This window comes from Microtus ochrogaster, chromosome 5 (assembly GCF_000317375.1).
Source record: "Microtus ochrogaster isolate Prairie Vole_2 chromosome 5, MicOch1.0, whole genome shotgun sequence".
NCBI lineage: Eukaryota > Metazoa > Chordata > Mammalia > Rodentia > Cricetidae > Microtus > Microtus ochrogaster.
The window spans coordinates 80,872,700-80,889,241 of NC_022012.1; the positions used below are offsets into that span (position 1 = coordinate 80,872,700).

General features: G+C 48.5%; 1 protein-coding gene across 1 annotated transcript in view; it reads left to right on the forward strand.

Moving 5' to 3' along the window:
- Positions 1-16,542, forward strand: part of Traip (TRAF interacting protein) — a 28,828-nt gene that overhangs the window by 11,421 nt on the left and 865 nt on the right. Inside the window, exons 4-14 of the mRNA XM_005347877.2 lie at positions 2,152-2,191; positions 2,734-2,861; positions 4,761-4,855; positions 5,310-5,423; positions 6,479-6,566; positions 7,069-7,158; positions 7,573-7,661; positions 13,984-14,136; positions 15,374-15,422; positions 16,085-16,234; positions 16,329-16,379. Coding sequence (XP_005347934.1) covers positions 2,152-2,191; positions 2,734-2,861; positions 4,761-4,855; positions 5,310-5,423; positions 6,479-6,566; positions 7,069-7,158; positions 7,573-7,661; positions 13,984-14,136; positions 15,374-15,422; positions 16,085-16,234; positions 16,329-16,379 — 1,047 coding nt within the window. The remainder of the gene's footprint in view (positions 1-2,151; positions 2,192-2,733; positions 2,862-4,760; positions 4,856-5,309; positions 5,424-6,478; positions 6,567-7,068; positions 7,159-7,572; positions 7,662-13,983; positions 14,137-15,373; positions 15,423-16,084; positions 16,235-16,328; positions 16,380-16,542) is intronic.

A 16,542-nucleotide genomic window follows, 5' to 3' on the forward strand; every position in this document is an offset into this window, starting at 1 on the left:
AAAGAAAGAAAGAAAGAAGTTCTTCCATTCTCACTAGTCAGGGAAGATGTGTAAATCCACCATTCCTTAACTTGCCTGTGCCTCAAAGGTGCCTGGAGAACATGGTGTAAAGGCAGACGCCTGGGCCTTTCCAAGCCCAGCCATAGAGGGCAAAGCCCCTGAAATCAAGATTTCTAGCCTGACTATGGGGAGGGTAACCAGGTTGCCTTCTATCTTCTCCTGTTTCCCCTCCAAATCTAAGATTTCCTTGTTTTGTGTGAGGGAGCTAGATTGTCAGGATGTTGTGAGGAAAATTGGGTTGGGGTTTCCAAGTGCTTGCTGAATGCTAAGGGTTAATTTGCTGGGAATCTGTCAGATTACAACTCATTTGACCTTAGCCCCCTGGGCAATGTGATGTCCTTGGAACCTCCTTGCCTCAAATTGGTCAGAGCTTTTGTGTTTAGAGCCAGCCTGTTCATCGTCATGGTAACTGCTCCCAGTTTTAAGAGGTGTTCTCCCTGTGATGAAGACAACAAAGGCAGCTCAAGTCTTTTCAGCTTTCAAAGCCAAGTTTGTGAGACAGGGAGGCAGCATCTTGAATAGTTTGGAGCCAGGACTTCGAAGGCATCCTGCTGAGGTGTGGAAGGACCTTGGAGAGCTGGGGAGCTGTGCAGCAGCCGGTGTTTGTTCGCAGGCAGATCTACCATTTCCGTTCCCAGTTGTGTGGTCTATGCCGCCCAATGCAGGAGCTCCTACTCCCAGAGCCCTGAGCTGGTAGTCTGGGGCTTACCACTGGTCATGTGAAATCCTGGTTCTTCTGATAACCTTTCAAGGGTGGTCTGGAGGAAAGTATGCCTGGAAGTGTGCTGTAAAAACCCTTGTTTTCCTGACTGTGGCTATAGGCATCTCTTGCTCCCAGAGGCATTGAGTTCTCCAGAATCCCAAATGGGAGCTGGATGTAATTCTACCCCAGCTTCTCAGAGTCAGCCTGGAGCTTAGAGGGAGGTACACAAAGCAGGCAAAGCCCACAATGGAGAGAACTGGTGATGGCTCAGAGTGGGGTGGCCGTCTCTGTTCTGTGTCCCTTGTGAGTGCAGCGAGTGTTCTGGAGGCTGAGGGAGGCTACTGCTGGGCCAGGAGCCCTGGAAGCCTCTGCTCTTGACCAGCAGCCAGCAGCCAAGCTTCACTTCCTGCGGGATTTACTATGTGCATCTCACCTACCTTTCTAAAAGGCTCAGAAAGGAGCTGGAGAGATGGCTCAGGGTTTACAGGCGCCGGCTGTTCTTACAAATGACAGGGCTTGGTTCCCAGCACCCATGTGGGAATCTGACACCGTCTTCTGGCCCCAGCAGGCAATGTGAATACATGATGCCCTGACAGAAATGCAGGCAAAACATTGATACACATAAAATAAAAATGATCTTTTTTTCGAGACAGGGTTTCTCTGTATTTTTTTTTTTTTTTTCGAGACAGGGTTTCTCTGTATTTTTTTTTTTTTGGTTTTTCGAGACAGGGTTTCTCTGTGGCTTTGGAGCCTGTCCTGGCACTAGCTCTGTAGACCAGGCTGGTCTCGAACTCACAGAGATCCGCCTGCCTCTGCCTCCCGAGTGCTGGGATTAAAGGCGTGCGCCACCATCGCCCGGCAAAAATAATCTTTTTTAAAAAGATTATGTATGTGTATATGAGTGCTGTGTCTGTCCATATGCTAGAAGAGGGCATCAGATCTCATTAATATATGATTGTGAGCCACCATGTGATTGCAAGGAATTGAATTCAGGTCTCTAGAAGAGTAGCCAGTGCTCTTAACCTCTAAGCCACCTCTTCAGCCCAAAAGTAAATAAATCTTTTTAAAAAATGTCCCATATGCCTTAAATCCCAGCACTTGGGAGGCAGAGGCATGTGGATTTCTGTGAGTTCAAGGCCAGCTTGGTGTACAGAGTGAGTTCTAGGACAGCCTGAGCTACCTAGTGAGACTCTGTCTCAAAACAAACAAAGAAATCATAAATATAAAACAATGTGCATCTCTCTGTTGACTTGGCCTTGAAGTGTGTTCGGTCCTTTCTTGGACCAACAGTCTTCATTGATCCTGGGGCTCTGCACAGCCTTATGGGGGCCCATATGGAGGCTAGCCGAAATGTGTTCCTGTCATTTATTGTGTGTATTGTCTTGCAGAATGAACTGGACAGTATTAGAGCCCAGCTTTCCCACAAAGGTAAATTAACAAGTGACAAGAGGCCCTGGGAAGCCCCTGACTCGATTGTTGGAGAGAGGACCTAAGGGGAAAGCCAGATGTTCTTCCTCCTTTGTCTTGCCAGCCCTTATAACCAGCCAAAGAGTAGAAGGCGGCTGAAGCTGTCCACTTGGGCCAAGGCAGCCTCTTTTCACTGTTTCAAACTTCTTGCCCAGGACCAGATTTGGCAGGGTCCTACCTGATGAGTTTGTATCTTCAGGGCTCAGATGCTGAGTTTAACAGGGATTTGCTTGAGTTCTGAAATGATGAATTAATTAGAGCTCCAGGAGTGCGGAACAGTGAGATCTACCCAAATAGTTCCCGCTGGAAAAAGGAGAGCTTCTCTCTTAGATGAAAGCCCTAGCTTAGTTTTCTTGGTGCATAGCGGAGAGAAAAGCAGGCCACCTAACTTTCAGGCCTCACTTTATTCTTACCTGGCTCTGGGATAAGTTGCTTAAATTCAAGGGTCAAGGTTGTCATGCATGGATGGGCCTTTGCCTTGCTTTTCTCTGCCCTTGCTCCAGAGAGGGAGAAACGGGACAGCCAGGCCATTATCGACACTCTACGGGACACATTGGAAGAACGCAATGCCACTGTGGAGTCCCTGCAGAATGCCTTAGACAAGACAGAGATGCTGTGTTCCACTCTTAAAGTAAGTCCTCAGGGTCAGTGGGGAGGTATAGCCACAGTCCTGTGCTTGGAATACACAGTGATCTGCCTGTTCCTGCCTCCCCAAGTGCCAAGAGTAAAGGTGTGCACCACCATCCCTAGCCTGGGCTCACAGCTCTAGTCAGATCTAATAGTTCTGCCTCAAAATATACCTTTGTTTAGACAGTGGTAAGGTGAAGGCAAATCTCTTCTTCCCAAGCTCCTTCCGTACCGTACCTATCAAGTTCTTAAGAAAAGGGACTATGGCCGGGCGGTGGTGGCGCACGCCTTTAATCCCAGCACTCGGGAGGCAGAGGCAGGCGGATCTCTGTGAGTTCGAGACCAGCCTGGTCTACAGAGCTAGTTCCAGGACAGGCTCCAAAGCCAGAGAAACCCTGTCTCGAAAAAACCAAAAAAACCAAAAAAAAAAAGAAAGAAAAGGGACTATGATGGCTGTATTTGTGGATTTTGTACCAGGTAGCAAGGCCTTGCCAGCACTTCACAGAGGGCCTGCTCAACGGAAACCTGAGTAGGCTGGGCCGTGTTTCTAAAAGTGGCTCCTACTCCACTGCTGAGGCCAGTCTGAAGAATCTTCCATTAGGACTCTAGTCCTTGGCGGGGCTGCTCTCTGCAGCCGATCAAACAGCATCCTAGGGAGGAGCAAAGGCCTTTGAAGTCTGCTGTGCCGAGCTGACCGAGCAGATCAAAGCCGCAGAGCAAGCAGGCCTAGGCCCAGATGAATTTTGTATCAGCCTGGGTTCATGAGCGTCCTGTTCTCCAAGGGCCGTGAGGCGATTGATCTGAACTCACGATTGATATTCTAGTCTTGTAGGCAGGAGCAGCCCTTGCTGGGTGTCATTTGAAAGGGATAGGTGCCATCCTCATGAGCAGACGAGGCCTGAGGATATTCATTTTCTGTTTCTGCATCACACGTCCTGCCCAGTGGGGGGGAACAAGCTAGCACCAGGTTGCAGAACATTCCCAGGCCAGAGATGGAGTGTCTCCACTGAGGACAGTCCCTGACCTGGCTCTCCTATCCTATCCTTGGTGCTTCTTGTCCTTGTGTCTAGATGAGAGACGAGTTTGTGCTCTTGGCTTCTTCAGCTATATTATAGCAAGTATGTACCATGAGACCCAGACCATAGTGTCTTGGTAGCCCACAGTAGGCCTGAGCCACTGAACTGTGCCTATAGCAAGGCACATCTCCAGAGGTCAAGATACAGTGCCCTGAAGTCTCTTAGCAACAAAAGTGTAGGCCAAGTGAGAGCTATAGTGCAAAGCCTGGGTTGGGTTCCCAGCACTTCACAGGCACGCACATGCACACACGTGCACGCACACACACACGCACACATGCACGCACACACAGGTTGGCATGAGGGGGTTCCCAGCACTTCTCAGACACACAGAGAACACAGAATAGGTCAGCATGAGGAGCCCTTACTTACGGGTTTTATATCTTACGATTTGGAGATACGTGTTTGTCAACATCTTCAAAAGATAGCCAGGTCCAGATCTGGAGATGCACTCTGCTATAATCCCAGTACTTGGGGAGTAGAGGCAGAAAATCAGGGTTCATGGTCATCCTTGGCTACATAGTGAGTTCATTGGCGACCTGGGGTGTGTGAAACCCTGTCAAAAGCCAAAACCAAACAGCCGGGTGGTGGTGGCGCACGCCTGTAATCCCAGCACTCGGGAGGCAGAGGCAGGCGGATCTCTGTGAGTTCGAGGCCAGCCTGGTCACAATTGCTAGTTCCAGGACAGGCTCCAAAGCTACAGAGAAACCCTGTCTCGAAAAACCAAAAAAAAAAAAAAAAAAAGCCAAAACCAAACAAACAAAAGGTGGTCTGCATAGCTCTCAGTGACTGTGGTTCCAAGGAGATGCATGGGTGTGCTTGCTCTCCAGAAACAGATGAAGTTCCTTGAGCAGCAACAGGATGAGACCAAGCAAGCTCGGGAGGAGGCCCGCCGACTCAAGAGCAAGATGAAAACCATGGAGCAGTGAGTTCATACCTGGTTTCTGTACTGTGCTTTCACACTGGGGGCCCCTGGGAAAAGGGTGTGTTCTCAGAACTGCAGCTGGAAATGGGGTTTGGTCACCTTTGACTTATGTCCAGGAGCCTGTGGACACAGGTTTCCTCTCTTATCCTCTATAGCCCCTTATTCTTATGGGTACTCTTGTGCTGCGGCCAACAGTTGCCTGTGCCTGCCATGCTCCCCCCAGGGACCTCTCCACATGAAGGCCCTGCCCTTGAAGTCCTCTGTTAGCACCTCTTTTCCTCAGCAACATCCCTGGAGCTGAGCTCAGCTCTGCTGTGGAACCTTTCCTTGGGCACACCCACCTGCTAAAGCATCCTAGCAGCCCAGGCTGTTGCCATAGCTACGGCAGCAAAGGGAGGCAGACTAACCATCAGCCTCCAGATTTCAAATGCCGTGGGCCGGGAATGTTTTTCAGGATTGAGCTCCTACTCCAGAGCCAGCGGTCTGAGGTGGAGGAGATGATCCGAGACATGGGTGTGGGACAGTCAGCGGTGGAGCAGCTGGCTGTGTACTGCGTGTCCCTCAAGAAGTATGTAAGGCCAGGAACTAGCTATGATTCCCCGGATTTGTATCTCTGCTGCCATCTTCTGTAAAGCAGATGGTGTGAAGGAACAATTTCTAGAACCATATTATCGTAGGGTGAACTCCAACTCTTAGGCTGCTTTGGAGGTCTCTCTGATTTCCATTTTCTTTTTTTTTTTTAAAAAAAATATTTATTTATTTATTATGTATACAATATTCTGTCTGTATGCCTGCAGGCCAGAAGAGGGCGCCAGACCTCTTTACAGATGGTTGTGAGCCACCATGTGGTTGCTGGGAATTGAACTCAGGACCTTTGGAAGAGCAGGCAATGCTCTTAACCACTGAGCCATCTCTCCAGCCCCTGATTTCCATTTTCTTGCATGGAGATAGAGACTTACCTTAGAATTGCTAGGAGAACAGAGTGTGGATTCTAAGTGTTTCTGTTTTGTTTTGTTTTGTTTTGTTTTGTTTTGTTTTGTTTGAGACAGAGTTTCTCTGTAGCTTTGGAGCCTGTCCTGCAACTAGCTCTTGTAGACCAGGCTGGCCTTGAACTCACAGAGATCACCTGCTTCTGCCTCCTGAGTGCTGGGATTAAAGGCCTGGCCACCATTGCCCGGCTCACAGTGTGGTCTCTAAGAAACTCATGCAGCTCCCAGCTGTGAGCCCCTCTCGGTATCTGAAGTCTGTTTCCTATCAGCACTGTTCTGACCCCCGTGGCTTTGATAAGAAACTGCCCGTATTCTCCATTATGGTGATGTGAAGTTAGGAGAAAGGAGCCATTTGACTGACAGGCACAGAGAATTCAAATGCCTCCATTTGGGGTGTAGGAAGCCCCCTAGTGAGGCCGGAGCTCCTTGCATGTTCTCTCTAATCACAGTTCCTGCAGGACAAGAGAGGACAGTTTTTGTTTCCTGACCTCAGTAAAATCTATGCAGACCTGCCAGGGGCCACCAGGACAGAGGAGACTGAGAAGGACTAAGGCTCTGAGCGAGGCCTTTGTTAGGTGGTGCTGTGGTGTCAGGGTGTACTGTCCTGACATCTTTCCTCATGGCCACTTTGCAGAGAGTATGAGAATCTGAAAGAAGCACGGAGGGCCTCAGGAGAGCTGGCTGACAAGTTGAAGAAGGACCTGGCCTCCTCTAGGAGCAAGGTAACTGACTGGGGACAACAGGGAAAGGAGACACGGCTCTTTGTTTGTCGTGTTCACCTGGGTCTCCTGAGCTAGGCCATCCAGCTCGACTCCAGTGGGCTAGTGGAGGTGGCCTATAGACATTAATTACTAGTTTTTACTGTTCATTGTCTCTGCCTCTGTGGCTTGTGTCCTTGGGGGGCCAATTCATGGAGCTATGCCCCCACACACGCTTATGCTACCTCTTGCTCTTCTTGGTCCCTAGGGACATTTTTAGCTGGCTTGGAGAGCACGATCCTCAAGTGTGACAGCTTCAGAGGCTTTTTACCCTATCCCAGATGTGAGGGTTCTTGGGCCAGCTGCTCCCAGGCAGCCCAATGTGCATATACCTGGTTGAGCCTGTCCGCAAGGGTCTGGGGTTTCTCTCATCCACGTAGTTTCTTTTGGAGTACCCTGACCATCCACTGGGTGGCAGAAGGTAGAGGACAGGCCATGTGGACCCACCAGTTGTCATTTGTTGCAGCTGAAGACTGTCTACACTGAGCTGGATCAGGCCAAGTTAGAACTGAAGTCAACCCAGAAGGATTTACAGAACGCCGACAAGGAGATCGTGGTGAGACTCCTGGCCTTGTGAGAGGGGGAGACGGGGTTGTTTATGTGCCTCCAAGAGTAGCGTTGGACTGTTTCTGCCCGGGAATCTGTATACCAGTCAGGGGTGGTGGTTCTGGGCTCTTTTTATCCTCCTGGGTCAAGGAGGTGGGTCAGGATATGTGCCTAGCCCTCATCTGGCCTATAGCTTGTGGCTCCTCAGCAGAGGGCCAATACAGTAGCACCGTGGATCTTCCTTTATGATCTGCTGAGATCCTACCTCCAAGGTTCCTCATCCCCAGAGCAAGGGCTTTCCCAAGGAGGAGTTCTGAAGGCTGGTGTTGGGCACTCAGCCCTTGCTCCGTTCCCAGGACCCTTCCCACAGGTGTTGTCCTCGGTACCTCAGCCTTTCTCTCACGTTCTTCTCCATTTCCTCCAGAGCCTAAGAAAGAAGCTAACGATGCTACAGGGAACCTTGAACCTGCCTCCGGTGACCAGTGAGACTGTCAGCCGCCTGGTTTTGGAGAGGTTTGTTAGCCTTCTGGGGTGATACAAGGATCCTAAGCTGAGAGAGCCTTTATGCATGGCTTTGGTGAGATAGGTGGTGTTTGTGGACTTTCTGGCCAGAAAGCCAGCCACCAGCTTTGAGAAAATTTGGGATCTGATAAGGAAAGGTTAGAGAAGGCCTTTGAGTAGTCTCAGGATGGGGCAGAAGCCTGGCAATCTTGGTATATCCTGGAGTTTCTTACCACATGCATCTTCCTGCCCCCATTCCTGAAACAAACCTGAAAGCACTCGCTCTCAAATAACTCCCTCTTGACTGGACCTTGTCGTACAACCTTTAATCCCAGCACTCAGGAGGCAGAGGCAGGTGAATCTGTGAGTTCCAGACCAGTCTAGTCTGCAGAATGAGTTCTAGGACAGGCTCCAAAGCTACAGAGAAACCCTCTCTCAAAAAACCAAAATGAATGAATGAATGAATGAATATAAAATTACCTCCTCTGGTTCAGGAATGTGTGCTTTAAGATGGCCAGCAGAGGGAGCCAAAAGACCGAGGGATTGGTGTCCCTACCAGGAACAAGTTAATCTGAGTTTTCGCAGGACCAGGCTGGCTAGGAACATCCTCAAGGCTGTCTTCTTCCCACTAGAGGACCCCAGCAGATTAAAAATCACTGTCAAGGACCCAGAGTTTTTCAATATCTTTTGACAAATCAATATACCCCTCTTCTTGCCTGTGAAATTCATACATTCAGTGCCTTCCAGCACTCCACTTTGTTCCTGGGCACTAAAGGTTCTGTTGTCCTGGCCAGCCTCCTCTACCAGATAGCACTTGAAGTGTGTGTGTGTGTGTGTGTGTGTGTGTGTGTGTGTGTGTGTGTGTGTGTGTGTGTGTGTGTGTGTGTGTGTGTTGGGGGGGTGTATATGTATATGTGTATGTGCATGTAGAAGCCCCGGGGTCTTGGGGAGAGAGAGAGCATGTGTGTGCTTGCCTGCGTGTGTGTGTGCGCGCGCATGTGAAGTCACAGGCCTACACCGAATGTCTTCTTGGACCACTTTGCAGTATGTATGTACATGTGGTCGTGCATGTCACACTGGATGTGGAGGTCAGAGCACAACTCTGGAGTCAGTTCTCTCCTTCCACCTTTCCATGGATTGAGGGATCTAACTCAAGTGCCAGACTTGTGCAGCAAGTGCCCTTACCCTTTGAGCCTCCTCATTAGCTATTATTGTCTTCAGCATCTCTCTGGAGCCAAATTTACCTGCCTGTTCCAGTTTAGGATTGACTGAGAGCTGTGGGAATATGATAGATGACTGATGTGCTATGGTCCACTATCGGGTTGACAACCCAGTAGGCACTGTTTCTGAACCTTCCTCCCACCTCATCCAGCCATTGGCCATTCCTTCTCTGAGGTCCCATGTAACATGAGGGTCTTGTCAGGAGCTTAAACAGGTATAGTATGTGCCCTTGGGGGAATGATAGTCTCAGAAACCATCCACTGTAGAAAAAAACTTTAGAGCCCAAGCTGCCTCAAGACTGGGGATACAAAATCATTCGTTAGACTATCCACAGTCTCCTGATGGTGCTCCCTCTATCTTCTAGTCCGTGAACCTCAGGTCCTCCCACACAGTTGTGAGAAAAACACAAGCACATGCGCCACCTCTAGTTCCTAGGGACTTTGCTTTTACTAATTTTCTTTACTACCCAGGTTTCTCTGTGCCCTATACTCCTATAATGGGTGTGCCTGCTGCATGCCAGCTCCCCATTCTCTCTCCTTTTTTTTTTTTTTTTTTATTTAAATTATTTTTGAGACAGGGTTTCTCTCTGTAGCTTCACAGCCTGTCCTGGAACTTGCTCTGCAGACCAGGCTGTCCTCGAACTCACAGAGATTGACATGTCTCTGCCTCCCGAGTGCTGGGATTAAGGCGTGCGCCACCACTGCCTGGCTCCTCTCCATCCTCTTGAGCCTTGTTTTAGTAGGATAATTAGCTGGGGGGTTAGATGATTAGCCAAACCCGTGTGCCCAAAGCCAGGCTGGGCTGCTCGTCAAGTTGTATCCTGGATGATTGAACTCCCCTTTTTCACCATATTTTTCTAGGTATGAAAACTTTGGTAATAATACTGTTGCATTTAGCATTAGCCCTTAGAACTTGGCTATAACTAGTTTATCCTGAATTCCAGGTTCTCTCTTCTTGGGCCCTAAGATCTAAGAGCTCTTGGCTCCTTGGGAGCAGCCTTTCCGGTTTCTTTATGCTCTGATGGCGTAACTCTTAGAACTACAAGTGCCTCTGTCTCTCTTCCTTAAGAACTGACTTGTTGCTGGGAAGAATCTTTTTTTTTTTTTTTGTTTTTGTTTTTGTTTTTGTTTTTGTTTTGTTTTTCGAGACAGGGTTTCTCTGTGGCTTTGGAGCCTGTCCTGGATCTAGCTCTGTAGACCAGGCTGGTCTCGAACTCCCAGAGATTTTTTTTTTTTTTAAAAGATTTATTTATTACATATACAGTGTTCTGCCTGCATGTGTCCCTGCAGGCCAGAAGAGAGCACCAGATCTCATTACAGAATCCAGGCAGAGAAGGTGGAGAGTTCAAAATCCTTGAGGCATTATTAAGGCGGGTTTGGAGGAGAGAGGTGGGTAGCAGGTGTGCCAAATCACTGCCAGCCTTCACAAGTCAGCCTTGCAGGTGCTCCTTTATCCTAGGAGCAGTAGAAACTGTTGAAAGTGTTTCTGGAAGATAGCTCTGAGGGCCTGGTCCATATCTCTTATTTTCATCCCATCATCAGCTAATGATTTCTTGAACGGTGCCTCAGTTTTCAGACTTGCCTAATGCCTTGTAGCCTCCACCTTGTGAAGTCTGGCTCCTTTGTCAGGCTCACATTCCCCTAGCCATGCTCTCTCTCTCTCAGGATTTTGTGGAAGACTCTGGGTGTTATTGATGATGCCCGTTTCATTTGTCATGATGGGGTTACCCTTTGCTTCTGTCACCATGTTTTAAAGATTTACTTATTATTTATATAGGTGCTTTGCATGTGTGTCTGCACACCAGAAGAGGGCTTCAGATTGTGAACTGCCATGTGGATGCTGGGAATTAAACTCAGGACCTCTGGAAGAGCAGTCAGTGCTCTTAACCTCTGGGCCATCTCTCCAGCCTTTTATATATATATATATATATAATTTATTATGTATACAATATTCTGTCTGCATGTATGCCTGAAGGCCAGAAGAGGGCACCAGACCTTATTACAGATGGTTGTGAGCCACCATGTGTTTGCTGGGAATTGAACTCAAGACCTTTGGAAGAGCAGGCAACACTCTTAACCACTGAGCCATCTCTCCAGCCCCCTTATTTTATATTTTTGAAACAGAGTCTCATATAGGCCAGGCTGGTCTCCAATGTACTACGTAGCTGAGTATGACCTTGAACTTCTTATCTTCTTGGCTCTACATCCCAAGTGCTAGGGATATAGGCTTGCACTACCACATCTGATTTATGTAGACTGGGATTGAGCCCAGGGCCTCATACATGCTAGGCTGGCACTATGCCAACTGAACTTTGTCCCCGGCCCTGCTTGTCATTTTAGGGCAGCCTCAGGAGGTAACCCTGTCTTTAACCTTGCTAGACCTGGCCTTGTTAGGTCTGAGGAGAACCTGAAGGAAGGCAGGGGCAGCTCCAAGGGACCTTGCTCTTTCTTTCCCTCAGGAGTTTAGCAAGGCTGCAGCACAGTCCTTAGCCCGCCAGGGTGCCCATCAGAGGAAAGGAGGCCATAGAGGAGGTGTCGCTCATGGGCTCTAACGGCTTCTAAATTCTGGGCTAGTGGGACCTTCATTTGCAGGACTGATAGGAGGTATGAGTTCAGGAAAGAGGTGTTGACAGCCTCTGTGCCACACAGTAACACATCTGCCTAGGGCTTTGGCCCTGGCTTAGACAGGAGGGCTTTGAATCTCTTGCCTCATTTCCTGAGGCCTCTGTCATGAAGCTGTGTAAGTTGGCCATAGGTGATTGTCTCAGAGGTAATAGAATCACTCAGAGTGCCTCAAGCCAAGCCTTCACTATAGCAATGGAGTCCTAGGCTCTCCACAGAGACTAGGCTCTCCCTCCATGTGTTGGAGAGATACGAGTTAGGGATGAAAGAAAGTGAACCCCTGTCAGAAAGGGAACCAGACTTCTATTTGCAAAGGAAGAAGATACCAGAAAAGGTTGGAACAGTCTGAGAGAACAAGAAAATATGTCCTTATGAGCTTCATGTTGGAATGAGAGAGACAGTGTGAGCCTCCTGAGTCTTGGGTTTAGTGTGGTAGATAGTAAGACCAGCTTGACTTGAGCCAAGGTTGAGCATGTACCATGGGTACCACTGGTAAGACTTGGGGGATGGTAGTGCCAGGCTGGGCCTGTCTCTCCAGTTTGCCTTTCCTTCCTTAGCCTAAACTTGCTGGAGTTGGTAAGCAATTACAGAATGGTGCTGATGAACGGAGGAAGAAATTTGGGCTTCCCAGAATGCTTATCCAGCCAGATTTGTAGGTAGCTCCCTTTCCTCTGGTCTGCACACCTTGGCATGCACAGGGCTGACATGTAGCAACCAAGGGAAGTCCCTGGGGAAAATGTCCTTTGATATGTCCCTGCCATTCCTCACAGTTCTCCTCAGACCTTGGAAGCTGGAAGGTGCTGCCAGGGTTGTCTGGCAAGGCTAGAAAAATTTACTTGGCTGCAGTTTTCTAAAAGAGTGAGGACCATGCTCTCATTACAAAAGTAGAAAAGTGGAGAATTTGAAAACTATGAGCTTAATTGCAGAGGGAGTTGGACATATGGTGTGTTTCCTTCAAGTCTTTTTTCTGCAGGAGGTATATGGAGGATGGGGTATCCCAAATCATGTAATTGTACATACATATATATTGTTTTGTTTTATTTTTTGAGACGGACTCTGTGTAGTCCTGACTATCCTGGAATTCACTATGTTGACCCGGCTGGCCTCAAACCCACAGAGATCCACATGCCTCTGGCCCCTAAGGACTGGGATTAGAGGTGTGTGCCATAATGCCTGGCTTGTACGTGCATTTATTTATATATATTTTTTTCTCTTTTAGGCAGTCTCAATATGTAGCTTAGGCTTGCTAGCCTCAAACTTATGCAGCTCAGGCAGGCTTTGAACTCATGATCTTCTTTACTGGGATCATATGTGCGTGGTATCACATTCAGCTTTTATATTGCTTTTTAAGTTGACCATATGGGTATTTTTCCATGTTAGTAAAGTTACTCTTGAGAACACCGTCTAGTGTCTTCGTCATTGTCGACTCCTGAAGTATCAGACCACTAGCATACTGTTTGCTGTGATAAGTGGCAACATCCTCACATCTGTAGTTAGTGGGGGCAGGGTTTCTCTGAGTAACAGCTCTGGCTGTCCTGGAACTTACTTTGTAGACCATGTTGGCCTTAAACTCACAGAGATCCTCCTGCTTCTGCTTCTTGAATGCTGGGATTAAAGGCGTGTGCCACCACCACCCAGCATCTAAATGGCTTCTTATACTGAATTCTGAGAAAGGAGTATGTCAATCAAAGGGAAACAACCCTTTCTTTCATTTGGTTAAATTTTTTATTATATATAAGTGTGTGTGCATGTTTTGCATGGCATACATGGAGTGGTCAGAAGGTAACTTGTGGGAGTCAGTTCTTCCACCATGTGGCTCCTGGAGATCGAACTCAGGTTATCAGGCTTGGTTCTTACCCACCAATGGTCACATGACTGCAAAGGCTGAAGCCAATTGGTTTATTCTGTAGAGGTTAGGCCTCTCTCTGAGGTGACACTGAGTCAGGGGTGGGCTTTAGGAACCCTTGGAGCTGAGCTGTCTCTCCTCTTCTGTTTCTTCTTTTTAATGTTTTGCTGTTGTTGTTTGTATGTGTGCGTGCATATGTGCATGTGTGTGCATGGGTATGTTTAGGTGTGTGTGTACCATAGCGTGCATGTGTGTGCAAGGGTATGTTTAGGTGTGTGTGTACCATAGCGTGCATGTGTGTGCATGGATATGTTTAGGTGTGTGTGTACCATAGCGTGCATGTGTGTGCATGGATATGTTTAGGTGTGTGTGTACCATAGCGTGCATGTGTGTGCATGAATATGTTTAGGTGTGTGTGTACCATAGCGTGCATGTGGTATCAGAAGACAACTGGAAGGATTCATTTTTCTTCTTCCACTATGTGGATTCTGAGCATTGAACTCAGGGCTTCAGGCTTGGAAACAATAGTCTTTACCAGCTGAGCCATCTCACTGGGCCAAGTTGAGTTGTCTTTGATACTTGAGGAGTTGTGATCTCTCTGAGTTGTCATTGCAGTTCCAAATAACAAGATCATCTCTACCTTCAGCCCAGCCCCTATGGAGATGCTGAACCCGAAGCTCCACCGGCCATCCTTTGGTGATGAGATTGACTTCAATGCTACCTTCGATGTAGATACCCCTCCAAGCCAGACCTCCAGCTCCCAGCACCACTCCAAGAAACCCTGCCTGGAGAGGGCACGGTGAGTGTTGGTCCCCAGCAGTGCCCAGAACCTGGCAGAGCTAAGCCATCTGTAGGTCCTGCCCTGAGAGCCCTGAGTAGTCAGTGAGGCTGCTCAGTAGAATGCAGCTTTGGTTTGAGCTACCTCTTCCTTCTTGGCCTGAGCGCTCACTGTGTCCAGTCCTTCTGCTTGTTTCATTCATTCTAGTCATCCTCAAGATGATGTTGGCATGGGTCTTAGAATTCTCGAGTCCCAACAGGCCACGTCTGGACTGGTGGTGGGGCAGGTATCCCAATACTTTGAATGCTTGCCCACTGGAGTCCTGAGCATGGGACTCAGAATTTTTCCTAGTGTTCATGCTTTTTGTTTGTTTGTTTTTGAGACAGGGTTTCTCAGTGTAGCCTTGGCTGTCCTGGAATTTGCTCTGTAGACCAGACTGGCTGTAAACTCAGAGATCCTCCTGCCTCTGCCTCTCGAGTGCTGGGATTAAAGGCGTGTGCTACCACCACCCGGCTGAGGTTCATGCTTAATACAGGACCGTGTCAAACCATAGATCCCCATGGCCCTGCTGGAACAATACCAGGAGGGAGTGTCTAGCTGCTAAGATCCCAGAAATGGAATGGAAATGGTGTCTGGCTCTGGCACTAAGAATAGAAAGCCACAACCTGGCTCGTGTTCTCTTCTGCCACAGGCTGTTCCTGTGAAGGTTCCATAGGGGCTCTGGGAGCGCTCTGCAGGCTGCCTTGCCCAGGTGCACTGAGAGGCTGACTACTGTGGGTTTTCTAGAGTTGGTGCCTCCAACCCCCAACAGACAGGACGAGGCCTGAGCTCATTTGATAGCTTCTATCTTTGAGGGTGTGAATGTGCGCCTTTAATTCCAGCACTTGGGAAACAGAGGCAAGCATATCTCTGTGAGTTTGAAGTCAGCCTGGTCTACAGAGTGAGCTCCAGAACAGGCCTCAAAGCTACAGAGAAGTCCTGTCTTTAAAAAAATAAAAAAAGAGGGTACGAATGTGAATGCACGTCCTCCTGTGCATGGTAAGTCGGCTGGGCTCCTAGCACTGGGTAGAGACTAGAAGTTGGAGAAGGTTGAAATGAAACCACAGACGGGGGCATGGTCTTTTCAGCTCTTCACAGATCGGCACTCCGGTTAGAAACCACTGAGGTACTTTGCCCAAAGCATTCATGATGGCAGCCATGTCACACAGTGGCTCCTCTTCTTGCTTACTTGTCTCTTGCCTTCCTCTCTCTCTTATAGCTCCCCGGTGCAGGATGTCCTCAAGAAGATACCTAAAGTCTCCAGGCAGGTAAGGCCCGGGCTTCCTTGAAAACATACATGCAATCCCATCCAGCCCTTGCCAGACTGCCATGAAAACCTTACTTCTGAACTGGGAATGGTAGTTCATGCCTGTAATCCAGCATTCAGGAATCACCTTGAGTTTGAGGCCTGCCTGGACTATATAGTGAGTTCTGAGGCATCCTGGGCTGTAGTGAGACCAAATAAAGAAAAGAAAAGAAAAACAAAGAAAAAGAGAAACTCAATTTCTGAGGGTCCAAACTATGTTCAGGTTCCCTCGCCTCGCTCAGGACTAATACTCATCAGAGCCATTCTTGTAATCCTAATTCATTATTCTCTGCCTCCTGACTGAGGCATCAGATATCCTGATCTGTTATTTTGTTTATTTGGGTTTTGGTTTTTTTTTTTTTTTTTTATTTTGGGTTTGGGTTTTTTTTTGAGATAGGGTTTCTCTGTATAGCTCTGGCTGTCCTGGAACTCACTCTGTTGGCCAGGCTGGCCTTGAACTCGGAGATCTGCCTGCCTCTGCCTCCTGAGTGCTGGGATTAAAGGTGTGTGCCGCCACCATCACCTGGCCAAATATCCTAATAACCAGATATCTGTCACTATCACTACCCCATGTCCTTTGCTGCTGTCTAGCTCAACAAGTCTGACTCTGGCATTACCCAATAGGAGCCCCAGCTCTCACTGGGTGGCCAGCGCTGTATAGGAGAGCCAGACGAGGAACTAGCTGGTGCCTTCCCTCTCTTCATCCGAAATGCTGTCCTGGGTCAGAAACAGCCCAACAGGACCACAGCAGCTTCCCGTTGCAGCACAGATGTGGTGAGTGTCACAGGTACCTGGTCTCCTGTGTGGAGCAAGGCAGTCAGCTCCCTCACCCATTTTCCTGATCACTTATGTCTTCCTTCTGCCCTAGGTAAGAATAGGCTTCGATGGACTTGGAGGACGAACAAAATTCATCCAACCTGTATCCTTTTTCTATGGCCATGGCCTGAACAGAGCTAAGGGACATACACTGTGCCCTAACCTGTATCCCCAGGGTTCCCACTGCCAGTGCCTGCAGCCTAAGATGGCAGAGTTGTGCCTTGCTCAGTGTATCTGTTTTTCCTGCCCTGCATTCCAGTCCCCCT